This window comes from Dipodomys merriami, unplaced genomic scaffold, assembly GCF_024711535.1.
Source record: "Dipodomys merriami isolate MVZ:Mamm:240054 unplaced genomic scaffold, mDipMer1.0.p SCAF_34, whole genome shotgun sequence".
In the NCBI taxonomy this organism is placed as follows: Eukaryota; Metazoa; Chordata; class Mammalia; order Rodentia; family Heteromyidae; genus Dipodomys; species Dipodomys merriami.
Window position 1 is genome coordinate 12,574,442 of NW_027204937.1, and position 26,221 is coordinate 12,600,662.

At 45.0% G+C, this 26,221-nt stretch overlaps 2 protein-coding genes across 9 annotated transcripts in view; one reads left to right on the forward strand and one right to left on the reverse strand.

The window, feature by feature from the left end:
- Pik3r3 (phosphoinositide-3-kinase regulatory subunit 3) overlaps positions 1 to 13,798 on the forward strand; it is a 102,963-nt gene extending 89,165 nt beyond the window's left edge. For all 6 annotated transcript variants that reach the window (XM_069987339.1, XM_069987340.1, XM_069987336.1 and 3 more), the window contains 5 exons: positions 1,532 to 1,674; positions 4,629 to 4,805; positions 5,651 to 5,725; positions 6,115 to 6,285; positions 10,227 to 13,798. In XM_069987339.1, coding sequence (XP_069843440.1) covers positions 1,532 to 1,674; positions 4,629 to 4,805; positions 5,651 to 5,725; positions 6,115 to 6,285; positions 10,227 to 10,425 — 765 coding nt within the window. In that variant the 3' untranslated portion in view covers positions 10,426 to 13,798. The remainder of the gene's footprint in view (positions 1 to 1,531; positions 1,675 to 4,628; positions 4,806 to 5,650; positions 5,726 to 6,114; positions 6,286 to 10,226) is intronic.
- A 5,161-nt stretch (positions 13,799 to 18,959) lies between these two features.
- The window catches only part of Mast2 (microtubule associated serine/threonine kinase 2), a 125,501-nt gene continuing 118,239 nt past the window's right edge, over positions 18,960 to 26,221 (reverse strand). For all 3 annotated transcript variants that reach the window (XM_069987344.1, XM_069987342.1, XM_069987345.1), the window contains 12 exons: positions 25,584 to 25,749; positions 24,745 to 24,846; positions 24,432 to 24,554; positions 24,169 to 24,278; positions 23,589 to 23,743; positions 23,098 to 23,381; positions 22,808 to 22,999; positions 21,947 to 22,173; positions 21,635 to 21,757; positions 21,123 to 21,259; positions 20,801 to 20,991; positions 18,960 to 20,514 (listed from right to left, as the gene is read on the reverse strand). In XM_069987344.1, coding sequence (XP_069843445.1) covers positions 19,013 to 20,514; positions 20,801 to 20,991; positions 21,123 to 21,259; positions 21,635 to 21,757; positions 21,947 to 22,173; positions 22,808 to 22,999; positions 23,098 to 23,381; positions 23,589 to 23,743; positions 24,169 to 24,278; positions 24,432 to 24,554; positions 24,745 to 24,846; positions 25,584 to 25,749 — 3,312 coding nt within the window. In that variant the 3' untranslated portion in view covers positions 18,960 to 19,012. The remainder of the gene's footprint in view (positions 20,515 to 20,800; positions 20,992 to 21,122; positions 21,260 to 21,634; positions 21,758 to 21,946; positions 22,174 to 22,807; positions 23,000 to 23,097; positions 23,382 to 23,588; positions 23,744 to 24,168; positions 24,279 to 24,431; positions 24,555 to 24,744; positions 24,847 to 25,583; positions 25,750 to 26,221) is intronic.

Sequence of the window (26,221 nt, forward strand, 5' to 3'; positions counted from 1 at the left end):
AGGCTAGCACTCTATCACTTGAGTCACAGTGCCAATTCGGGCCTTTTCTGTGTATGTGGTACTGAGGAATGGAACCCAGGGCTTCATGCATGTTAGGCAGGCATGCTACCACTAAGCCACATTCCCAGCCTGAGTCTTGCTGTTGAACATATGCTCAGTAATCATTAGTTGAAATGAATAAATACTGGATAGTTGAAGAATTATCCCACCAACATAAAAACTTCTAAAATTGCATATATTCAGGTTGGCAGCCTTTTTAGGTCTTCATGCATTTTTATTATATCCCTAAAAAGTAAACCAAACAAAATTTAGCCCTTTTTGAAGATTTTAGAGGAATATGTTAAAGTCTACTGATACTCACAGAGTTCACTAAAATATATAGAACTATTTAGTTTGGTGCTTATGGCTTAACCTAACTGGGCTTTTGGAGTTCTTAGTCTGTTTTGCGGAGTTTTGAGGATTAAAAAAAAATTATTTTTTTTTTTTTTTGGTGTTGGTCCTGGGACTTGAACTCAGGGCCTGGGTGCTGTTTCTAAGCTTCTTTTTTGCTCTAGGCTAGGGTTCTACCACTTGAACTACAGTGTTACTTAAACAGCTTTTTCTGAGTATTTTCTTGGAGAGAAGAGTCTCATGGACTTTTCTTCCCCAGGCTGGCTTTGTACCCTGATCCTCAGATCTCAACCCCCTTAGCTAGGATTATAGGCGGTGAGTCACCAGCACCTGGTGTTAGTTTTTTGTTTGTTTTTGTCAGTCTTGGGGCTTGAACTCTGGGTGTGGGCGCTGTCCCTGTCCCACAGCTCTTCAGCTCCAGGGGAGCTCTACTGCTTGAGCCACAGTGCCACTTCCGGTTTTCTAGTGGTTTATTGGAAATAAGAGTCTCACAGACTTTCCTGCCCGGGCTGGCTTTGAAAGATCCTCAGATCTCAGCCTCCTGAGTAGCTAGGATTACAGGCGTGAGCCACCAGCGCCGGCTGGTATTAGTTTTAAATTGTTGGTACATCTAACTTACAGACAGGTTTTTCTCTCTCCTTTTAATTTCTTCCTTCTAATCACATTGATCTACTGAGTTTGGAAAACTCATCATGTACTGTAAAAATAAAATTAAAAATAAATAGACTCTATAGGGCTCTTTTGGGGATAAGACTTTGCCCTTTGGCTCCATCTTATCCATTCATTTTTTCATTTCTGCTGGGGTCAGCATTGTGATCCTTATTATCAGTGTGTTCAGGGTCAGCCTTTCTTGGCAGCTCAGAGGCTTTTCTGTGGTAGAGTAGAGGTTAAGTCTTCTTTGGGTCTCTCTTTCTGTCTCTGTCTCTGTCCCTTTCCCCTCTTTCCCTCCTTTATCTCGATCCTCCTTCCCCCCTACCCCATGAACCTAGGACCTTGAATGTACCAGGAAAGTTTTCTACAATTGAGCTACATCTCCAGGCCAATCAATTAGTTTATATCTAGAATTAAAATTTGTTTTAGGATCAAGTTTACAAAAAAAAGAAGTAATGAAGTGTATATTGTTACTTTCCCACTCCTTTAGGAAATACAAATGAAGAGGACTGCAATTGAAGCTTTTAATGAAACAATTAAAATATTTGAGGAGCAATGTCACACACAAGAACAATATAGCAAAGAATATATTGAGCGATTTCGCAGAGAAGGAAATGAAAAGGAAATTGAACGGTAAGTCTACTTAATACTTCCAAGTAAATTAGACAAGATTTCTTTTTCTCTAATAATTCCTATCTTGCCTGTTTTTGTTGTTGTTATTGTGTTGTCAGTGGTGGTGGTGGTCTTGGGGATTAAACTCAGGGCCTGGACACTGCCTCTGAGCTTCTCAGGCTCAAGGCTAGCACTCTACCACTTGAGCCACAGTGTCATTCCAGCTTTTTCTGAGTAGTTTATTGGAAATAATAGTCTCACAAACTTTCCTGCCTAGGCTGGCTTTGAACTGTGATCCTCAGATCTCAACCTCCTGAGTAGCTGCTGGTACCCATTTTATCCTATTTTTTATCTCCTCAGATTGCATGGTTCTGCTCTGTGGATCACTTGCTGTTTGTACTAATGGCACTACACAGAATCTCTTCTCATCTGTGTTCTTTTTCTGTCCCAAACTAAGTTGTTCCTAAATTTTGCTCATCATTTAGCACTCAAGTTACACACTAGTTTTTCTTTTCTTTTCCTTCTCTTCCCTCCCTCCCTCCCTCTCTCTCTCTCTGTCTCTCTCTCTCTTTCTTTTTTTGTCAGTCATGGGACTTAAACGCTGGGCCTGGGGGCTGTCCCTCAACTCTTCAGCTCAAGGCAAGCACTCTACCACTTGAGCCACATCCGGTTTTCTGGTGGTTTATTGGAGATAAGAATCTTAGGGCCTTTCCTGCCCGGGCTGGCTTTGAACTGCATTCCTCAGATCTTAGCCTCCTGAGTAGCTACAGGTGTGAGCCACCATGCCTAGCTTAGTTTTTCTTTTTTTCTTTTCTTTCCTTTTTCTTTCTTTCTTTCTTTCTTTTTTTTTTTTTGGTCAGTCATGGGGCTTGAACTCGGCCTGGGCACTGTCCCTGAGCTCTTCAGCTCAAGGCGAGCACTCTACCACTTGGGCCACAATGCCACTTCCAGTTTCTGGTGATAAGTTGGAGTAAGAGTCTCAGGCTGGCTTTGAACCATGATTCTCAGATCTCAGCCTCCTGAGTGACTAGGATTACAGGCATGAGTCACCAAGTGCCTAGCTACACATTAGTTTTTCTAAAAAAAGAAAAATCTTTCCTGATTCCCCAAAATATTTTAAGGGCCTTTTGACCCTAGAGTGTTTGGTCATAATCCCTGAATGCTCTGTCACTCAACTACAAACTCAGTGAGAGCAGGAATGATGGCTCATTTTCCCTGATACACTTGAGTCACCACTTGATACTTGGGAGTATGTAGAGTAGACCGAGGCTGGGAATGTGGCTCAGTGGTAGATACTTGCTTGCATGGTAGGCAAGCCCTGGATTCGATTCCTCAGTACCACATAAACAGAAAAGGCTGGAAGTGATGTTGTGGTTCATGATAGAGTGCTAGCCTTGAGCACAGAGAGGCTCAGGGACAGTGCTCGAGTACCCAGGCCCTAGTTCAAGCTCCAGGACTAGCCAAAAAAAAAAAAAAAAAAGAAAAAAAAGAAAACTAAAAAAGAAGGAAATATTGATTCCTGACCAGATACGGCAGGTGTAAGAGAAGTAAAAAATTTTCCCTAGGGGCTGGGAAGGTGGCTCAGTGGTAGAGCGCTTGCCTTGCATGCATGAGGCCCTGGGTTCGATTCCTCAGCACCACATAAGCAAAAAGAAAAAAGCCGGAAGTGACACTGTGGCTCAACTGGTAGAGCGCTAGCCTTGAGCTGAAGAGCTGAGGGACAGTGCCCAGGCCCAGAGTTCGGGCCCCACGACTGGACCCCCCCCCCCCGCAAAAATTTTGTTTTCCCTAGATTTCTAGTGTGGTATTTATTTATTCACTGTGCTAGGGATTGCATGAGAAACATCCAAAGATGGAAGCAACAAGTTTGATGCTCCCATGAGAACACAAATGGAACTGTCGGAAGCAGGTGGCAGCAGGATATTTAGATAATGAATAGAGCATACAGAAAGGATTTGAAAGGAGGCATAAGTACTTTGATGATGATAGATACTAAAACATGTGTGGTGTTTAGAGTAGCAGGTGGTGGGACATACCTGCAATGCCAGGCCTGTGGTCAAGGCAAGAAGACTGAAAGTTCAAGACCAGCACGGCTGTATAGCAAGGCAAGACCCTGTCTCAAAAAAGTCAAAAAGCAGGGAGACCATCAGACACATAGACAAACCTGGAACAAAGAAGCTATACATATATTTGTATATATGTATATATATGGCTGGATCCAGGGCCACAATAAGGTCAATGGGATTGTTTCTCACTTTGCTTTTTGGCCCAGCTTTCCCTGGAATAGCCTTATCCTAAAGCTGGCTTTATGTGTGAGGTGACATTGTAGTTTCTAACAGTCCCAGAATCTCATATTCATAATTTAGCAACCCCAGTGGAAAGAGAGAATTATTTTTAATAACATTTCTAGCAAAAGTTATAGAATTGAGCCTCATTTCGTCAGTTGGGGTCTTATTCTTATTACTGAGCGGAACCGGTCACTATGTCCTGAGGGTAAGAAGGAAATGAAATAGGAAGTGGCACTGTAGCTCAAGTGGTAGAGCGCTCGCCTTGAGCTGAAGAGCTGAGGGATAGTGCCCAGGCCCAGAGTTCAAGCCCCATGACCGACAAAAAAAAAAAAAAAAGAAGGAAATGAAATAGAATATTCTTATTGGCCACTCTAGGCTATGTATGTATATACCTCTGGATCTGAGATGGAGGCAGAGAATTCTTAACCTACAGGGAACATCTGGGTGCCATTATCAGAATAGAAAAGGAGTAGGCATAAATAACAAATGTCTATCACTGTTTTGATATTAGAACCCAAGGTAGGTACAGTGGTTTGTCCTCATTTCCTCAGGAGGCTGAGTCAGGAAGATTGCTTGAGCCCAGGAGTGCAATGCCTATACAACATAGATACCCAAAATACATTCATACTTTAAGATCCTTCTACCTTTTTGCTATTTTAGCCTTAATATTGTCAAACATTTTCACAGAATTATGATGAATTTTGACAAATTGAAATCACGTCTTGGTGAGATTCATGATAGCAAAATGCGTCTGGAGCAGGATTTGAAGAAACAAGCTTTGGACAACCGGGAAATAGATAAAAAAATGAACAGCATCAAACCCGACCTGATCCAGCTGCGCAAGATACGAGATCAGCATCTTGTGTAAGTAGTCTGGGAGTGTGTGGGGATTTGAAACAATGGCATCGGGTTACCACTGGAGCTAGAGACATTGTAGGTAGAATTGATTTGTAACTGAGTGCTGGCCAACAAGCCTGTAAGAACTCAGGAATTATCTCAATTAGTAGTAGGGGGTCCCAAAATGAGGCAAGCAAAAATGTAGGCCTCTGTTTCATACAGACAAATGCCTGAAAAATGTCAGAAGGAGGCTGTCGGAAGAGCAAAGTGATACATACAGATTAAAAAGTACAGATTACTGTTTGACTAAACTGCAAAAATTGGATTATTTAAGAACCACAGAGGGGGCTGGGAAAGTAGCTCAGTGGTTAAGGCTTGCCTTGTACGCATGAGGCCCTGGGTTCGATTCCTCAGTACCACATAAGCAGAAAAAAAAGGAAGTGGTGCTGTGGCTCACATGTTAGAGCGCTAGCCTAAAGCTGAAGAGCTGAGAGATAGCGCCCAGGCCCAGAGTTCAGGCCCCGCGACTGAAAAAAAAAAAAAAACAAAACCCACAGAATGTCGGGCGCTGGTGGCTCACGCCTATAATCCTAGCTACTCAGGAGGCTGAGATCTGAGGATCGTGGTTCAAAGCCAATAAAACCACCAGAAAACCAGAAGTGGCACTGTGGCTCAAGTGGTAGAGTGTTTGCCTTGAGCTGAAGAGCGCAGGGACAGCACCCAAGCCCAGAGTTCAAGCCCCAGAACCAAAAAAAAAAAGAACCACAGAAATAGAAATTACCCTCAGAGGCACTAATACAAAAAAAAAGTCTGAATTTACTTTGTGCAGGCAGTTTGCTTAGATTCTGACATGGTGTCTTCCCTCTTGGCAGGTGGCTTAATCACAAAGGAGTGAGACAGAAGCGCCTCAATACCTGGCTGGGAATAAAAAATGAGGACGTTGATGAGTAAGTTCCAAACCTTCTGTCAGTGAGCTTTGTTCTGGCTTTACACATGCTCAGAGTTGGTTCTCATTGTCATTAGAAGGTATTGAATCTGGAACTTTGCATCTCTTTATTTGAATTACCGTAAGAAGATAGGTCCTTGAGCTCAGAAACCTGCTCAGCCACATGAATCTGGATATTACTATTCAGATGTTCATATTCTAGTTTAGTCAGTGAGACATGTGAATTCGGTGATTTTTGCACCATAGTAAGTCATGACGTTGTTTAATAAAACAAAACAAAACACTGAAATAGTTCTGATTTTATGGTTAAAGAGAATAAGATTTCATTAATTTTTAGCTCTTAGATATAAGTAAACTATCAAAATAATATTTTAAATATTTAATTTTTAGGTCCTATTATATCAATGAGGAAGATGAAAACCTGCCACATTATGATGAGAAAACTTGGTTTGTTGAGGATATCAATCGAGTACAAGCCGAGGACTTGCTCTATGGGAAGCCTGATGGTTCATTCTTAATTCGTGAGAGCAGCAAGAAAGGATGCTATGCTTGTTCTGTAGTGTAAGTCTTCTCTAGGGACATGGCTTTTTGCTTGTACATGGATTAATAGAAAATCAGCCCCTGATACAATTGCTTGAAGTACAGCAATGAGGATCTATGGCTTACTTAGACCATCAATATTTGTATAAAAAAGCAGTTTTAAGATATACTACAGTTGGGCACCAGTGGCTCACACTTGTAATTCTAGCTACTCAGGAGGTTGAGATCTGAGGATGAAGGTTTGAAGCTAGCCCAGGTAGCAAAGTGTGTGAAACTCCTATGTCCACTATCTCAGAAGTGGAGCTGTGGCTCGAGGGGTAGAATGCTAGCTTTGAACAAAAAGAAAGTAAGAGACAGAACCTAGGCCCTGAGTTCAAGCCCCAGGACCAGCAACCGACACCACACTCTGCTTCCCTCCTCCCCACTCCCTCCCCCTGTCCCCCAAAAAAGATATACTAGGTTTAAATCTTGGCTTTACTGCTTGTCAACTGTGAAAATTACTTAAACATTCTTTGTCCAGTTTCTCACCTAAAAAATAAGAGTAATAATATCTACTTTTTTTGTGAGGTATTACCTACTAATATTATGATAATAATGCTACTGACAGACATGGCAGAGGGCAAACAAAGAAGACAGTGATTATGCCCTTGAAGAGGGCAAGGTAGAGAGTGTAGATGTAAGGCATTCATATGCAGAATACTCAGCGCCTTACACAATCACCTTGCCTTCAGTAGTCTATTTGTCTTGGACTCAGAGGTTGAATCTAAGTTTATTAAGTTTCAAAGCCCACATTTTAAAAATTGCACCAGGCTTTCTTCATTTCCTAAAACATTTAAGATGAACAGAATCACTGTGAAATAGGTACTGTTAGTGGGTTGTTCATCTGCAGAACTGCTCATTTTGATGGGGGAAGAGAAAGGTTAGGAGGTTTTGTGCAAGAAGCATTAGAACTAGACCTTTAAAGGATGAATGGAGTCTGGGGGAAAAGTTAGAAAATGAATCATATTGCCATCATCTAAAGATAGAACTAACAGCAAGATTTCATTTCTCTCTGACCTGGTCAAGTTGTCTGAGAGGAAATCATAAGAAAATAGTTATTGTAAGACTTAGAATCTAGGAAGGAAGAGAGGGAGGGAGGGAGGGAGGGCTTGACTAGACTCAAGTCTATAGCAATGCCTATGAAAACAACCACTAACTGCAGTCACACTTCATTAGAATGAGGATGGTTGGAGACAAAAGAGGGGCTGGCATCACAAATATTTCCTGTTTGCTAGCTACTCTGTCCATACAAAACCTGTCTATAGTGATCTCACATTATACTTTGAACATTTGCTGAAGTGAGAGTCTGAATAAGTCGTTTTTAAGAAGAATTTTGGAGTTAATCACTGTGGTTCACACCTATAATCCTAGATATTCAGAAGGTTGAGATGAGGAGGCTTGTGGTTCCAGGCCAGCCCAGGCAAAAAAATATTCATGAAACTTCCCCATCTCAGCCAATAAAGAGCTGGGTGCAGTGGGTCATGCCTATCATCTCAGCACCAAGGGAAAATAAGTAGGATTGTGGTCCAGGCAGGGTAGGCAAAAAATGAGACTCTGATGGAAAAGTAACAAGCAAAAAAAAAAAAAAATGGGATTATGGCTCAAGTGATAGAGCACTCACTTCCCAAGCAAGCGCAAACGCCAGTACTGAGTTCCAACTCCAGTAATGCACAAAAAAGAAAACATACAAAAGAAACTTGGAACAGGAAAGAATTTCTGCTACCTAATAAAAGGTACCAGTGAAAAACCTACAGCTAGTATTATGGGTAGTAATGTAAGACTGATTGCCTTTCCCTTGATCAGAAAGAGGAACAAGATGTGTACTCCAAATAACCACTGCTATTCATCATTATGAAGGAAGTCTAACTGGAGAAATTAGGCAAGAAAAAGAAAAAAAAGCTATCAAGATTGGAAAGTAAGAAGTAAAAAAATGGGTTCAAGGTTGCAAGTAACATGACACAAAGATATATTTATTTTTTCTTTTTTCTTTGGCTGGTCATGGGGCCTGAACTCTGGACCTAGGCGCTGTCCCTGAGCTCTTCAACTCAAGATGAACGCTATACCACTAGCGCCACATTGCCATTTCTGGCCTTTTCTTCTTACGTGGTGCTAAGGAATTGAACCCAGGGCCTCATGAATGTGAGGCAAGCGCTCTACCACTGAGCCACCTTCCCAGCCCATAAAGATACATTTCTATATACTAGCAATGACTAATCCAAAAATAAATGCCATCAAAATGATGAAATTCCTAGGAATAAAGTATGAGTTGTCCAGTAGAGCCTATAAAATACCTTTAAAGATTTTACTAAAAGGCGGGTGCCAGTGGCTCATGTCTGTAATCCTAGCTACTCAGGAGGCTGAGATCTGAGGATCAAGGTTCAAAGCCAGCCTGAGCAGGAAAGTCCGTGAAACTCTTATTTCCAATAATAAAACCACTAGAAAACTGGAAGTGGCACTGTGGCTTAAGTGGTAGAGTGCTAGCCTTGAGCTGTAGAGCCTGAGGGACAATGTTCAGGCCCAGAGTTCAAGCCCCAGGACCGACCCAAAAAAAAAAAAAAGATTTTACTAAAAAAGGTAGATCACTTTTTCTAAAGTGATCTACATATTCAGCATAATCCTATCAGTATCTCAGGTGAATTTGCCGAAATTGACCAGATGCTCCTATGATTGATATGAAAATGGAAGTGATCCAGAATAGCCAAAACAGTCTTGAAAAAAATAGAAACAAATTTTGATTCAAAAATTTACTTAAGCTATAGTAATCAAGAATTTGAGGAGGTAACAACGAAAGGATAAACACACACACACACATACACACACACACACACACACACACACACACACACACACACACACACACACACACACGTGTGTTATAAGGAAACTCAATGGAGACAAACAGAGAAGCCATCATGGAAGAGGCCCAAGTATGAGTCTTTATTGGAGGTGGGAGGACTGCTGGTAGACCATGTCTCAATGACCAGCAGCCCTTTGTGGCTAGCACAAAGCTTATATAGGCCAAAACCACACAAGGTGAGTGGAATCAAATCCAACAAAAGGTTTATACATAAGCAAAGCAAACCAGATGAGGCCACTTAAACCTAATAGAAAAGCAAACCACCTAGGGAAACAGAGGAAATCAAGAGCCAATTATCTAGGCGAAGCATAGACCCAGTCTCCTTATTTCATTCCCCCATTGGTTTTCTGAACACATGAAATCGAATCATTAATTTTGGAGGCCTAGGCTGCATTTTGGGGCCTTAGAATTCCATTCATATAAATGTATGAATGAAATGGAGAATTAAGAAATAAGGTCTACATTCAGGCTAGGAAGGTAGCACAGTGGTAGAGTGCTTGCTTCCCATGCATGAGACCCTGGGTTCATTTCCTTAGCACCACATAAACAGAAAAGGCCAGAAGTGGTGCTGTGGCTCAAGTGGTAGAGCCCTAGCCTTGAGCTGAAGAGCTGAGGGACAGCGCCCCGCCCAGAGTTCAAGCCCCATGACCGACAAAAAAAAAAAAAAGGGTCAACATTCATGATGGTTTTCATGTATTTGTATCTGTGGCCCAATCTCTAAGGTGATTGAAAGCAACACAGTTTCACAAGCTTTGTCTGACTAATGACTTTTTTTTGTCCTTGGGCTTGAACTCAGGGCCTGGGTGCTGTCCCTGAGTTTTTTTGCTCAAGGCTAGTGCTCTACCACTTTGAGCCACAGCTCCACTTCTGGTTTTGGGGTGGTTAACTGGAGAGAAGAGTCTCATTGACTTTCGCATCTGGACTGGCTTTGAACCGTGATCCTCAGATCGCAGCCTCCTGAGTAGCTAGAATTATAGGTTTGGGCCACCAGTGGCTGGGTAGAATAGTGACCATTTAATAGCTATTATATCTCCTTTAGCATTTTTCCTGTTGTGTATCTTTGCAGTGCCGATGGGGAGGTGAAGCACTGTGTGATCTACAGTACGGCACGAGGATATGGCTTCGCAGAGCCCTACAACCTGTACAGCTCTCTGAAGGAGCTGGTGCTCCACTACCAGCAGACATCCCTGGTTCAGCACAACGACTCCCTCAATGTCAGGCTTGCCTACCCTGTCCATGCACAGATGCCTTCACTCTGCAGATAAAGAGGGAGTGGGAAGAGTTGGCTCTCCAGCATTTTTTTCTACAGTTTTTATTAGACTATGATGAGGGCATTCTTTCTACGTAGACTGCTTGTTTTGCACAAGAAGTGATTCTGTGAATGTGAAGTGGAGAGGCCGACCAGTAGCCGGCCGGGATGGGGGAATAAATAAAGGGGCCTGGGGTTTCTGGGACTCAGCTGTACTGCTGCACTGAAAAAGTAAGCAGATGTTGTTTTTGGGAAGTTTGTTTTGTTGGGGTTTTTGTTTTTGTTTACCAGGCACCCTCCACAGAACACACTAGGCTCCATGGAGGCAGGGTGGGAGTTACATTTGGAAGCCTCTGAAGAGTCCATATTCTCTTTTGGTCTTCAGCTCTGAGAATGTAACAGGGGCTTGGCTCTGTTGGGAATTGTTTTGCTCCTATAATCTCTTCATTCCAAAAGTAAACACTTTTTTTTTTTCTTCTGTGGTAGAATGGGAGTTGTTTTTTGGGGGGGGGACAAAAAAAAAAAACAACCAAAGGAAAATAGGGAGGCTTGGGGTTTCATGAAAGAATCTAAGGCAAGAGGGTACAAAAAAACCCTTCAGTGGGTGGTTTTACTTACCAACATAATTTAGGCTTCAGCGTACTCTCTTAAGAAACATCGTTTTCAGAAACCAGTAAAATTATGTTTGTTTCACAACGAGGGAGAAGGTGACATGAGTAGCTGAATGCACATTTTTGTACCCAAATTTGAAAATAAGAAAACTAGATGTGAGTTTTTTGCAAACAAATTGGTCGATGTATTTCCTTTTGCCCTGCCCGTTTCTCAGACATGAGGAATAGCATTGTTTTTGTGGGGATAGTGAGATTTGAATCATACAATGAAGTTGGTGCTTTCGTGGTGTTTCCTTAGCCTAAAGAATGATGTTTGAAACTTTTGTAACTTGTTTGTATGAGAAAAGAAAAGGTGCAATCCAGTGCTTTTAGATGGCTTGATATACCAAATAATGATAGAACAACATTGTTATATGTGCTTCCCCAAGTTTAAAGGGCCCTACAAAAACATGATATATGGTTTGCTTTTCCTTCATCTCCCCCCCCCTTTTTTTTTTGCTGGATAGTGTTAAGGGAGTCCTTAAGTGGCTAAGGAGGGAATCAGATTGTGGTCAGAGGCCTAAGAAATCAGATTCAGGGCCCCTGGTGTCCAGGGTGAGGGTCATACCACATTATAACATGCTTCCATACAGTGGTTTCTGAAGCTTTTGCAGGGAGAAAACATGGCTTGGAGTTCAGATTGTTAATAGAAATCATCTGGAAGCTTTTCTCTACCTTTTCTTTTTTTTTGAGCCTGCCATTAAAGCAATGTGCAGCCTGCCCTCATGCTTCAGTGGCTGTGATTTTATGCCAGGAATCTTCTGCCCCATGTAGTTTGAACCTTCTAGCTGAGTGAAGCCAGGCAAATGAAGTGGAGGGAAGGCCATCTACTCCTGCCTTCATTATGCTCCACAGTCATCAGTCAACACTCATTTGACAAATAGTCCAGCTTGCCTCCAAGCCAATCCTGGAACTATAATAGGCTGAGTGTGACTCAGCTGTTTGAGCCCAGAGATGTGCAGTCAGGCATCCTAGCTGAGCTAGAGGAGCAGCCAGTATCTGGGTCTTGGTTCATAAAGTTTATAGCTAGGAAAACTAGTTTGGGGGATAAAAGAAAAACAGTACTTTCCCTGAATGCTTACTTCAGTGAAAGTGTCTAGAATGGACCATGATGTAGACATGGACATTGATTAAATAAAAAAACAAAATTTCCCAAGTTACTTCCTATCCAGGATAGGAAGAAAAAGCGTCTTTGGCTTTTGTTACACTGGTTTAATTGGGTGAGAAGAGACAAATGAGCCCCCTCCCCTGCTGTGTTGGTGATTTAAGCCCTTAATGATAGCCAGAACATGCTTTCCCCAAGCTGCTAGATTGAAGCTTTGCTCAGCGTTTTACTGAGTTGTTAGGCTGATTGCTGCTGGGTACAGAGGTAGCTTTGCATCCCTTCTATCTGGTACTAAAATTTTTTATTGAGTCCTGAGTCTTTTTTTTAAAAGTAAGCCAAAATGGAATATGATAAACACCTGTAGTGTTGAACAAGTGTCAGACAAGGAGGGTGTAGAGGGAGCAAACAAGTACCATTTAGCCTATACATGGGCTAGCTTGTGGAGAAGGACTGGTTTTCAGTTTTATATTTATTTTCTTTCCTTTTGCCTTGTGGTCTCTAAGATTAGAGATCATTTGATATATTTTCTGATCAGTTTCCACATAATTTACTTGTTCCTGAATCAGTGCTCAGAGATGTACACTGTCCATGCACCAGTCAACTAACCACTGCATTTGGAGTGTGTGGAGGGACGGTATACTGCTCCCTTGTTAGGTCCGAGCCTCCTTCATGAGTCTAGTTGTGTCCTATCCCATAATTTGGGTTCTGGGACTATCTCCTGACATCTTAATTGTGCCTCACAGAAGCAGAGGGTCAAGAGATAGGTCCAACTAGAGGAATTGATTCTCTTGGCTAGATGAGTCTGCCACAAACATGAAAGCAGCTTGGAAGACACACAAAGCCTAGGCCCATCTTTTCCAAGTGGAGCACTCATCATAAAACAATGCCATTTGCACCTAGCTGTAGATGTCAAACCTTGGCCTTGGCTAGGTATCCTGTGTCCTCCTTATCTGGGCCAAGGCTTTAAAATAGGGACTCCTAATACCTCTCCAAGACTTGGTGGGACCCCTCATTTACTTTAGACCTCATTTCTGGAAGCTTTTGAGAACCAATGTGGTGTCTTCCTTGGGTCTCTTCTTGCTCCATGTATTCTCTTGAGCCAAGAAATGCATCTGGGCAACTCCTGGTTACTAGGATGATCTCTGCTGACAGTTAAGACCCAGAGTGGGTCTCTGTGAGGTTTCAATAGTCCTAGAAACCAGACAGTCTATATGAGGACCTGTTTGGGTCCTCTGCTGCCAACTGCTCAGCCTTGCTAAAGTTAGCTCCAGCCACTTGTTACAACCAACATTGTTTCCTTACAAATTCCAGCATGTGACTTTGGTGCCCTGTTGTTACTTGTGAAAAACCTATTCTGTTGTCTTTGATGTAGTCAAAAAAAATTCTGTAGTTTATGTAAAAATCTGATTCACAAGGAAGTCACCTGTACGTCTTGTGTTGGGACAATTCATAATGTAGTTCCTAGACCAATTTTGCAAATTGTTATTGTCACCAGACGTGTTCAGACATTGCTGTGCAGTTGTGGGGAAGGGTGGAGGGAAGGTAAGGGAGATACTTTTCTGTTTTTACCTTCCCCAAGAGGGGATAGTCTGGCCAACTTGCTCCAGTAATGCAATAAAAACATTGCAATAAAACCTTTGTTTTCATGGTATGGAGGGCTGGGCTTTGGACAGGGTAAGGAGGAAGCAAGGTAAGGAAACTGGGCATTGATCTCTTAGACCTTTCCAGTGAACACCAAGAGAACAGTAAGTCTCTTAGGACTGAACTGGAGCCACACTGGAAGCCCTCCTCCTCCCATGAAGGGGAGATAAAATCTAACGGACATGATATGAATCCTATCCATCCCCAAGAGAAACTCAGGTATTGAGAAAACTAAATCTGACAGCCACTTTGTCACCTCCTAATAAAGTTTATTGGTTCTCATGACATTATTTCTGCCTGGAAATAAAAGTGTATCCATTTTCTATCCTGGAGGCAGGAAATGGGCTTGCAGTCTTTCCTGCTGTCACATTTCTTCAAGGCACATTGTTGAGGTTGCTATGTGTTGACAACATAAACAGCAAACATGACAACCACCTTGGCAGAACATTGTACCTCTTGTATCTCTCAGACTTTGCCCACTTATACTCAATTACAAAACTCTCATTGGGCAAGGAAATGGCCTATTAGTCTAAATAATGCCTATTTTCCTCCACTATACATTAGCTACTCAAGCACCCGCAAAACTGTAGATGATGTCACTTAACCCCAAGATACTCTTACTTCTGTGCTTGGGATACTCAGAATTCTTTTCTCCTGTCGTGTGTTTTTGAATGCCACTGGATGGCTTGACATCTCCACAGACATATCTGTTGCCCACAGGCACTGCATACTTCATTTCAGAGTAAATACATAGTGGACTATCAACTTCCAACCATGGTTATAGTTGACCCTAAAACTTGCCAATATCCTCATAACTCCTCTCCTTCCCACTTGCTCTCTCCAGCTAAAGCCAGTTCTTCTAAATGTATTTTGGATTCTTTGCTCTTCAGTTTCTCAGCATCTCAATTATGATTTTTTTCTCATTTCATATCAACTGGATCATGACCATTGGCATTTAAACATGGTTGCTATCTTCTATTTTCTTATTAATTACTGGAGTTTGAACTCGGAGCCTCACAATTGCTCAGCTAGCACCATTTTTTTTTTTTTTTTAAGGGTCTTATGCTATAGCTCAGGCTGGCCTTGAACTCAGTCTCCTAACTGCTGGAATTTTAGATCAATGTGTCTTATCATCCTGGCTGGTTGTCCTCACTGTACCTCCCCAATTTTTACTTATTCCCATACACTTCCTCCACTCTTGTCCCCTCTTCACAACTAAGCCTTTTGAAACAGTGGTCTACATATTTCCTGACCCGAAGCATTTTATTTAGTACAAATGCCATCATTACCTCGAACCACTTGCTTCAGTAATCAGCTGTTGACCATACTCTCCATGGAACTGTTCCATTATACCTCATTCACCTAATTTTCTACCATCTCTGTTCTGTTGATGTCTTTTGGACTTATCCAGGAGCCTTATCATTTAGACATTTTTACCTGACAGTTTTATCCTTATCTTTGAATCCACCTATCATTTCTAGGCCAATCACCTATTTCTTTTTTTTTTTTTTTTGTCGGTCGTGGGGCTTGAACTCTGGGCCTGGGAGCTGTCAGCTCTTCAGCTCAAGGCGAGCGCTCTACCACTTGAGCTACAGCGCCACTTCCGGTTTTCTGGTGGTTTATTGGAGATAGGAGTCTCACGGTCTCTCCTGCCCGGGCTGGCTTTGAACCGTGATCCTCAGATCTCAGCCTCCTGAGTAGCTAGGATTACAGGCGTGAGCCACCAGCGCCCGGCTATCACCTATTTCTATTACTTTTTTTTTTTTTTTTTTTTGGGGTCTGGTCGTGGGGCCTGAACTCTGGGCCTGGGCGCTGTCCCTCAGCTCTTCAGCTCAAGGCTAGCGCTCTACCACTTGAGCCACAGCACCCCTTCCGGCTTTTTTCTTTTTGCTTATGTGGTGCTGAGGAATCGAACCCAGGGCCTCAGGCATGCAAGGCAAGCGCTTTACCACTGAGCCAACTTCCCAGCCCTCTATTACTTTTTTTTGCCTAAATGTTTATTGTAAAATATCTCATATTCAGCACATTGAATCTATCTCTGAATGCAGGGCCACTTATCTGGCTCTGGTTCTTCTCTATTTTATATTTTTCTGAATGGAAATAGAATTCACTAGTTATGTAAGTCAGAAATGTAGTCATCATCCTTAATACTTAAACCATTCACTAACCCCTATTAATTTTACCTTCCAAATATCAATTAAAATACCTTTTCCCTAATTTTGCAGCTTTACGACCATGTCTAATTCTGCCCTCCTCCAAATCTATTCTATTCTATCTATTATAGCAACCAGTTACCTTTTCAAGATACAAACCCAGACCTGTGTTAAACATTAACTTTCAATTGCTCCACGGGTAAGTCAATTTCCTTTCCTTTCTTTTTAAAGAGAAAAGGTTTTAGCTGAGTGCCAGTGGCTCACACTTGTAATCCTACCTACTAAGAAGGCTGAGAACTGAGTACCAGTGGCTCATGCCTGTAATCCTAGCTACTCAAGAGGCTGAGATGTGAGGATCGAGGTTCAGGCAGGAAAGTCCGTGAGACTCAGCTCCAATAAACCACCAGAAAATCGGAAGTGGTGCTGTGGCTCAAGTGGTAGGGCACTAGCCTTGAGCTGAAGAGCTGAGGGACAGCGCCCAGGCCCAGAGTTCAAGCCCCACCACCACCAACAAACAAAACAAAAAACAAAACAAAGACGCTGAGATGATGGTTCAAAATCAGTCTAGGCAGAAAGTTCATGGGACTCTTATTTCCAATTAACAAGCAAAAAGCCAGATGTAGAGTTGTGGTTCAAGTGGTAGAATGAAAGCCTTGGGAGGAAAAGCTCAGGGACGTGCTGCACCTAGGACCTGAGTTGAAGCCCCAGACCAGCACACTCCCCCCCCCCCAAAAAAAAAGGACTTACTTAGGCTGTGTTGCCTAGGCTGACCCTGAACACCTGGGCTCAAGTGAGCCTCCTGCCTTGGTCTCCTAAGTAGCTGGGACTACAGGTGTGCATCATAGTAACTGGCTAAGGTACAAAATTCTTAAAATGGTCTGTCTTCTTCCTGAGGGTCTCATTTCCCCTCTTTTTATTGGCTCTGTCCATTAATTCCAGTGTCTTTGGCCTTTTTCCTCATTCTCATTCTTGGCAGTCCTTTTATTGCTTTAATTCCAATCCCAATCTATTTCCTGATGGCTCCCAACTCTGTATTCAGCTTCCTTTCCCTCATTCTCTCCACTCTTGACTGGTTCCTGTATTATTCTCTCTAGCCTGTGTCTCCACTCTAGCCTTTCCACATCATGCAGAGTGATCCTTCTAAAATATAAGCCTGATATCACTTCCCTAAAGTTGCCTTTCAGAAACAATACAGCAGTGTTCCCCAAAAGGAGCAGTTGTGGTACTTGGGGAAGGTGCCCTGTGCATCTGCATTACAGGATGCTTGGCATCTCTGTGCTCCTTCCTGTTCCTACTTTACATAGTGCTTGCAGATCCTCTTTACCATGGTATTTTCTTTTGCCTAGATCCTGCTATTACACATAGGACACTCAAACTATTAGTCAACCTTCCTCCCCTCTGTCCTCCCTCCCTGCTCCCCCCACCAAGATCCTCAAGGAAACAGCTTGTCTTTAAAGCATCCAGTGCCTGAAGCCAAAGTCTGCTGTTAATGAATAACTGAAGGAAGGAGGAAGTGAAATAAAGAGTACTGGAAGACTGCAGGATCAACTGTTCCCATAGATGGGCTCTGCTACCATGGGCAACACACGCCCTCTGGTGGCCACTGCATTCTCAGTCCAAGATGACAAAGGTTCAAGAACCACTCTACCGGTGGTTCATAGGTACTTACGTCCCATTCTCCAGATGTAGCATCTCTTCTAACCTAGAAGTCGGGTTATGGGAAAATTAGTGCTACAAGCAATGCAAGTTTTTTTTTTTAAGTCTAACCTACAGATGCATGACTGTGCATATGATCTAGACTACTGTTCCACCCATTGAGAGACATATGAACAATGTCCGTCTCCAGCGAAAGGGTCTACTTGACATTAGCCCAGAAAGGAATCAATGACTACAAACACTAAGGAGATAATTAGTAATTTTGTGTTTTCATCTCACCTGATCTTCCAACCTTTTATCAAGTAACTATTTCTTTCATTTGAAGCTCTTTCTCTCTCTGAATTTGATTTTCTTCTTGCTGCAGCTGCTTTTATTTTTTTTGGGGGGGGGGTAAGGTGGGGGATTGACCCAAGCATCTTGTATATGCCAGGCAATCGTTCTACCACTGAGCTGTGCTCCCGGCTCTGGCAATTGTTTGAGTGTCCTGAGTGTGTTGATACATGGATGGCTCTCCTATCTAGTCTAGATTTCCAGACCCATGTATCCAATTACCTGCTGGATGTTCTACAAACAGCTCCAATTAGATATATCCAAAGTTAGTCTCCTCACTCCCTTATATCTTTCATCCTCATTTACTGGCTAAGAGACAGTCCAAGTTAGGTGATGAATGTTGGTTCTAAAAGTAAGAGACCTAAGTCCTGGGGCTTGAATTCTGGGTCTGGGTACTGCCCTTAGGCTTCTTTTGTTCAAGGCTAGAGCCACAGTGCTACTTCTGGCCTTTTCTGTTTATGTGGTACTGAGAATCCAACCCAGGGCTTCATGCATGTGAGGCAAGCACCCTGCCACTAAGCCACATTCTCAGCCAGAGACCTAGGTTCTAATGCCAGGTTGTTACCCCAGGGAGAAAAATCTCAGTGTTCCTTATTTATAAGGAAGGAATATTAGTCACTCTATGTTTTTTTGTTTCTTCATATATCTATGAAGTCTAAACTCCTGAAGGACCATTAGATAATGACATTTGTTTTAACTTGCCAGACCCATTACCACTCTGATTTTTAGTTTCTTGAACACACCAGGTACACTGTATATGCTGTGTTTTTGTAGAACATTCTTTTTCCTTAAGGCGCTAACCTCCATTCTTCCCTACCTAGCAAATTGCTACCTGTGTCTATTCTTCATACTTGAGCTCATATATCTCATGGTTGATTAGGGAAGTCAAATTAGGTGTCTCTTCCCTGAGGGTGGCACCTGTCTTGGTCACCACTTTATTCCTGCCCAGTGGCAACATAGGATCTGGATCTAGAGTTTGTGATGACTGAAGAAAGAAACAAGCAAAGACAAAAGATGGTTTCCAGGAGGGTATATTACACAGGTCTGAGTGCAAGAAATGGTAAACTGCTATGTTTGCTTTAAAAACTCATCTGATGCCAGTGCCAAGTCCTGATGCTTTTGAAGGACCCCTGGGTCTTGGCCCCTCCAAAGCAGGCTGGGCCTCGTTTCTTGGGTGAGGGGGAAGGCTTTGCATGGAACATCTTGCCTCCTGTCACCCGAGGCATCAGGCACTTTGGTAATGCTCAGCAATTTCTCTTCTTGTGCACATTCAGACTCCCATAGCCAGCTTGGGCTGGGGACATCACAAGATGGATGATGGGTCAGCCCGGGTGCACTGAGTGGCTGTGGCTGTTTCTCTGGCCCAGAAGGTAGGTTCTTAGGGTGGGCTGTGGCTTCCAGATCCTGGGGGTTGGCTTGTCCACTTGTCACTGCTGTCTTTCTTCTTGGGGATGCACTGTCTGGCCCCTCAATAAGGAATTTCCAGGACCATGTGCCTTGCTTCCCAGAGGTGGAGAAAGCAGTGGGGACAAGTCCTGAAGAGCTGGGACAAAGTGCTGTTAGTGCCTGGGTGTGGAGGTGCTGGGCCTTCCAGCAGCCTTCAGCAGGGGCAGAGCTGGTAGCTCCAGACCCACTCAGAGTGGAATCTGGTAAGCATAAGCTGGTGCCCTCCTCAAAGGCTTGTGAGTTTCCAGGCCTCCTCTGAGGGACATCAGGACCTTCTGTTTTGGGAGGCGCCAGTATGACCCCTGTCAACAGGGCTGGGACCATTGGACCCTGGTTCCTCAGGTCCTGGGCCAAGAAGGTGTCCTCTTCTCCATGCTCTCCTGCTGCTCCGGGGGATGGATTCTGGCCCATTTCTGCACAGGATGCCAATCCTGGCTCCTGTCCACCTCGGCTGTTCTCAGGCTCCTCATCAGTATCATCCTCTGACGAGTCTACCTCACGAATAGCTTCTTGCTTCTGCAGTGACTCTCGTCGCTCAGCTCGGTCTTGCCGAAGGGTGCCTAGGGCTCGTGAAGGCGCAGGCTGCAGCACTCCCTTGCCTGGCAGTGCTTTTCCAGACAGCACACCCCTGGTCCCAGCTACGTCCAGAGGACTGGCCTCCCTGGGTGGCAACTCCTTCTTTAGCTCACAGTGGGGCAGGTCAAGACTATGCTTTCGAGAAGGTGCTAACTTTTTCTCAGAAGCAGCCAGTGCAGCTGCCAGTTTCTCAGCAGACTGAACCCTCTTAAGTAGTGGGGAGCGGGGTGGTTCTGCACTCTTGGGCCGAGACAGTTGCCTGCCTAGTGGAGGAGACAAGTGAAGTTTTGTGGGAAAGGCCTGGGCTCCATGACCAGACAGGGGTGATGGAGATCGCTGAGGTGAAGCTGCTTGTGGTGGTGGAGAAGGGGTGTGGGCCAGTGGTGACAGAGGGATGCTGCCTGCTGACTTGCGCCGTGGAGAGCGGTACTGGCGTTGGAGCTTGGGTGCCAGACCATGGAGGGAGCTGGGCCGTGTGTGCCCAGAGCCAGCTGGGGAGCCAGGGACGCTGGAGCTGGGGGAGCTGCTCTGTGATGAATTCCCTCCCACTTTTGGCAGACAGACAGAGACAAACAGACAAAGGCAGAGCCGTGTTAGCTGTTAGAAATGACTGAGGGGGCAAAACAGGGCTTAGTCTGGGAATGTCCCAGGACTGTCTGTGTTACCCCGCCACTGGGCCAGAGACCAGAAACAATAAAGTAAACTACTCTTCCCATCAGTCCCTTCTAGGATTACTGATCTTACTGGAGAGTTGGAAAGTGGGACCTGAGGAAAGCCCAGGCACTTTTCTACTTCCCAGAAAATGGTCTCAGATCTACAAGGGGCCCAGCATACCTGAGTGCACAGCATCAGGGGTTACCCGGTATCCCTGAGTGGGAGATCGAGGAGAAAGACTGTGGCCATGCGTGGGAGAGCCCGGCCCACTCTCCCCGGATGACAAGGAGCGGTTAAGGGAAGAAAGGCTGCGGCTGGTGTGCAGCAGAGAGGCTTGCTTGGTGATCTTCCGGAATAGGGAGCTTCTTTTCCTGATGCAGAGGTTAAGGTTTAAGGTGGAGTTGGGGCACAGCACACAGCACACTCTAGGTACAGGACTCACACAAAGCACTTACAAGCACCCAGTTACTCAGAGAAGACCTTTGTACCAAACCCAGCTCACCTTTCTTGTCCCTCCTTGCCTCGGCTCCGCTTGCTCCTTCGGGCCATCTTGGCCTTGTAGCTGCCTTTCCGAGCTGGCCCCACTTTAATGGATGTGTTCTCCAGGGGAGTTGTTGAAATAGACACCTTGTTTCCACTCTGGAGTAGAGCAAAGCAGAGTATGAGGCTAGGCTGAGGTGATGGCTGTATTTTTGCCCTGCCCCTACCCTCGGGTATGGAGGCACCGTAGCCAGATTTTGCCTGTGCACCAACATGTCTGATTAAGACCTGTATTCTCTCTCACAGGCTCAGAAATGGTTCCCATTAATGGCTCACAATGTTTAGTGCTGGGAAGACATTGTTCTCCAGTCCTATCTGCAGCTCAGAAGGGCCTGGCAGATGAGGTGCTATCTTTTGAAGAAAATCTCCTGCTGTGCCATGCCCAAGTTTTGCATATCCCTGTACCTGCCTTCAGTGCTAAGATATAGGCCTGATCCTCCCATACCCCACAGCAGGCAATATTCCAGCACTAACCTTAAGGATCAGCTCCACTACCTCTGTATGTACCAGCCCATGTACAGGCTCCCCGTTGACATGGGTGATGAGGTCACCCTGACGAAGCCCCGCCTCGCTGGCTGGACCACCATCTTCCACATGCTGTCCCAGAAAGAGAACATTTAATCTGGAGCTTAACAAAGAAGGTAGGGGCTGGTTCTGCCCATTAAATTGAGAGCTTCTTCACCACCGCCCTTGGCCCCTTAAGAAGTATGGGCAGTTGGGCTACAGGAAGGGAAAGGTGAAAGAGTGACAAAGCTAGGACACACAGCTTTGTCTGGCCAAACATACCCACACCATGTGGTGCACAGTGTAGACATCTGAGTCACCCATGTAGACACGAATGGCTCTCAGGGTAAAGCCATACTTCTTGCCAGCTCGGTGGATGATGATGGGAGGCCTCAAACTGCCAAGGACCGGCAAGAAGTCCCTGCTTGGAGAAGAGTCTCTAGATGATGGATTTGATGACTGGGAGTGTGGGGACATGGGGCTGGCCAATGGAGAACAGGTGTGGTGTTCTGGAGGAGGAGAAACCAGGACTTAGTGGATCACAAACCTTGGCCTGGCAATGCTCCCAGCCTATTCATCTCAGCACAACTGTAGTCACACACAGAGCCAGAGCTAAGATATATCTTCCTCACAGCCCCTGACTGCCACATCCTCATCGGCTTAGAACTTCCCAAGCCTCAGATGGGGGTACAGGTGATAGGGAATGGTATGTATGTATATGGTATATATGTATGTATGGGCACTATATAAACTCTTCATATACAATCAAACATCACAACTATGCAATGAGCTAGCCACTATTAATTAGTTAAACTATTAATAGACATTATTAAAAGATCAAGAGCTTTGAGTGATAGAGATTAGATATTAGCATTTTGCCTCAAAGCCTGCGCTTGTTATACCATACTACCTTCTGGTTTGTTTTCCTCTCTCCCCATTTGCCTCTCCCCTCCCCTACCTCCCACTCCAGACAACACAATACATCTTCAGAGACTCCACTTGCATAACCAAGGGACCCAGGTCTCTCAGACACCTGCTCTTCAACAGGTATCTGTTGGGGATTCTACATAGAGACCCTTGGGCCTGCCCCACAGATTCCCAATATCCTTCCTATGAGTTTTATCCTAGCTCCTATGGCCTTACCTGCAGGAATGAGGAGGGAAAGGGCTGTTGCTGAGGCAGACTTGATCACTTTGTTGACAGGGCGAGTGGTACGCTTCTCTATAGAGTCCCCAGAAAGCAGCCGGTGGCGGGCCCTACGCACAGCTAGGTCACTGATGGCTTTGGCTGTGGCCCCCTCAGCCAATGGGCTCCCATGACTTCGAATCTCCACAGCTGTGGGCCCAAGTAAACAGTGAGACCTGCAATGTAACTGGGCCTTCCTTTCTGAAATAACTTCCAGCCCAGACTGTTGGCCACCCATTGGTTCCTACCTGGACTGGAACCTCTGCTCTGGCCAACAGGCTCCTCATCCAGCTTCAGCCGCCGTTCCACTGGCCGTTCAGGGACAGGCCCAGATGCCCCCTCTCCAGATGGGGGTGTCAAAAGCCATATACCCTCCTGCTGTTGCCTCCTAGGGGTGCTACTGGCTTCCTCAGGGCCCTCAGGGAAGCGAGGCACATCTAAGAGGCCTGAGCAACGGTGTCGCACTGTCATTGGAGGGCTTGAGTCACTCTCTGTGTGGGATGATTCAGACATCGATAGCCGCTTTCGCAATCTGTGAGACACAAGGCCAGAGGTGGGGTGGTAAGAGAGCCAAAAGCTCCTTGGAGGCACAGAGGAACTGTCCTCCTCAGACACTCCTTCAGGGCTGCCCTTAAGAATGCCACATCAGTGCCACCTCCCCAGCATCTCCATTTCTTTTGTATCTGTAACAACCAAGGGATGGCTGTGCTGCCCACCCCGGTGAGCCCTGCATGCTCACATCTCAGGGGAGCCAATCACCCAGCTCCGGTCTCGGCCCTTCAGCCCTGCCAGGCCATCGGAGCGATCCTCCTTCTCCTCACTTAGGCTGCGCTTGGTTGGGGGTGGTGTTCGACGTTCCTCAAGCAGTGAGAGCCGCTCCATGCTACTGTATACCTGTGGGCAAGGGAAAGCTTGGGAGAACGGTGACAGACCTGCCTCTCAGGGGACAGAAGGCATCCTTGAGACCTGAAACCCAAGAATTTGGATAAGTCCTTTCCTTTCATTGCTAGCAGCACCCCCAGGAATCAACAGCAGGAGGTTAGACTGTTCCTGACACACCCATCTAGAGAGGAGGCATCTGGGCTTGTCCCATTTGAATATCTGGAGCTAGTCTGACTGACCTGGCCTAACCCTGGACATCTCTGATGTCAGAGACTAGAACGGCTCTAGAAGCATCTGCTGTATGTAGCAGCCCAGCTCTCTGCTCTTCTTCTTCTGGAAATGGTTCTATCACCATCATCACCATCTGAACCTGCCCCGGGTGTGTTCTTCGTTAGGGCTTTTTCCCCAACCTTCCACCTGCGCCATCACAGTCGCACCTTGCTAAATCTTGGAGAGCAAGAAGAGAACTGGCGGATCTCAAGGCAGCCATCTTCACTCACTTCCTCTTCGTCCTCTGAGTCCATATGATGATATCGCTCTGAACGGGCTGGGCAGATATACAGAACAGTTCCTTTCAGAGCTCCTGTTAGTGGTATCCTTGGGACCCTATCAGACCTCTGAAGGGCCCTGAGAAGTTGCTCCCGATGCCAGTATGCATAGCTATTTCCAGGCACCAGAAATACCCCACCCATGGCCTTACTGTCAAAGTAGCTGGTATCATCCTCTGACTCCAGTTGAGGAATAAATTCAGCCTTCTGGCGAAGAAGTCCTGTCCAGTCCAGACCCATGAAAAATGGGTGCTGCTTTACCTCATAGGCACCACCTGTAGGTAGGAAGGGCAGAGTGAGAGCATAAGCTGTGTGGAAAGAAGTTTCAGCAAGTCAAGTGATATGCCAGACTTGGGAGATACTAGGCCTGGAAGCAGCATTACATGATCCAGAGGGACTATCTTAGGGTGAATGGACTCAGCTCCTTTTTCTAGTCATAAGAAAGAGGAGTGGGACTGGACTTACCTGTTCCCAGTCTCTCCAGAGGGTTCTGGTGGAGCAGTTTGGAGGTGAGGTCCTGGGCATCTGGGGGCAGTGCATCGTCACCCTCAGGCCACACAATCTCATCTGAGGACATTGTGGGTAAGAAGTGGAAATTATGGGTAGAGCTAGGAGACGGTCCCAGGATAGTAAAAGGAAGGGAGGGATAAAGGAAGCCCAGAGTCACAGCCTTGCCTGGGACCCCAATTCTTTGCATTCTATAGGTTCCTCCCCTTCTAGGAAAATCTCTTACTTCCTAGACCATGGCTTTCTCTTTCACCCAGAATAGGCATTGCACAACAGTGACTTCCCCTGTCCTAAAGCTCCAGTTCACCTGTCTTTATATTCTAGACATATGAAGAACTCAAATCCACAGGGTAAATACATATAAAACAAAGGACTGAGAGCCAGAGATGTGGCTTAAGTAGTAAAGCACTTGCCTACCATGTGCAGAGTCACACCCCCAGAATTAAAAAAAAAAAAAAACCCACACACAAAAAGATAAAAAAAACAGGAATGCATCTACACATAGGACATGAAGTACATATGTGCGCGCGCGCACACACACCACACACACACACACACACACACACACACACACACACACACACACACACACACACACACACACACACACACACACACACACACACACACACACACACACACACACACACACACACTCCCTATACCTCCAAGAAGCAAGCATACCAAACACATTCAAATTCAGAACAAGAGCTTAAGAGCCTCAAAGGTTGTATGCATCTATCCTATTTGTGGATCGGGACTCTTGACTCCAAATTAGCCCAGGGTATGGTACCTACCACTGATCACTTGCCCAAAGAGTTCCTCCGGAGTATCTCCAAAGAAAGGGACGCAACCCACCAGAAACTCATACAGGATTACGCCCATGGCCCACCAGTCCACTGGCTTTCCATAGCCCTGACGCAGGATCACCTCAGGTGCTATGTACTCCGGGGTCCCGCACACCTGGGTAGAGAAGTCAGACTAACTCAGCATCCTGAGCCAGCTCACTGGCACAATGGCTAGGGGTAGCAATATTCCTTCCCTTAGAACAAAAAAGTCTCTGAATGAAGACTCAACTCACTTCAGTTAATAAACAAGATCAACAGGAAACCCAGGGAACCAGAGGTGGAACTTTTAGTGTGGTAGATTAATATATTTCCTAATTAACCAAAGTGTCTAATTTTTTTTTTGCCAGTCTTGGGCTTGAACTCAGGGCCTACGCACTGTCTCTGAGCTTCGTTTGCTTAAGGCTAGCACTCTACCACTTGAGCCACAGTGCCACTTCTGGCTTTTTCTATTTATGTGGTAACTGAGGAATCGAACCCAGGATGGTTCATGGATGCTAGGCAAGTACTTTTTCACTAAGCACATTCCCATCACCCAAGTATCTAATTCTAACCAGGAACTACTCTTCCTTGAGTTCTCAACAACCCAC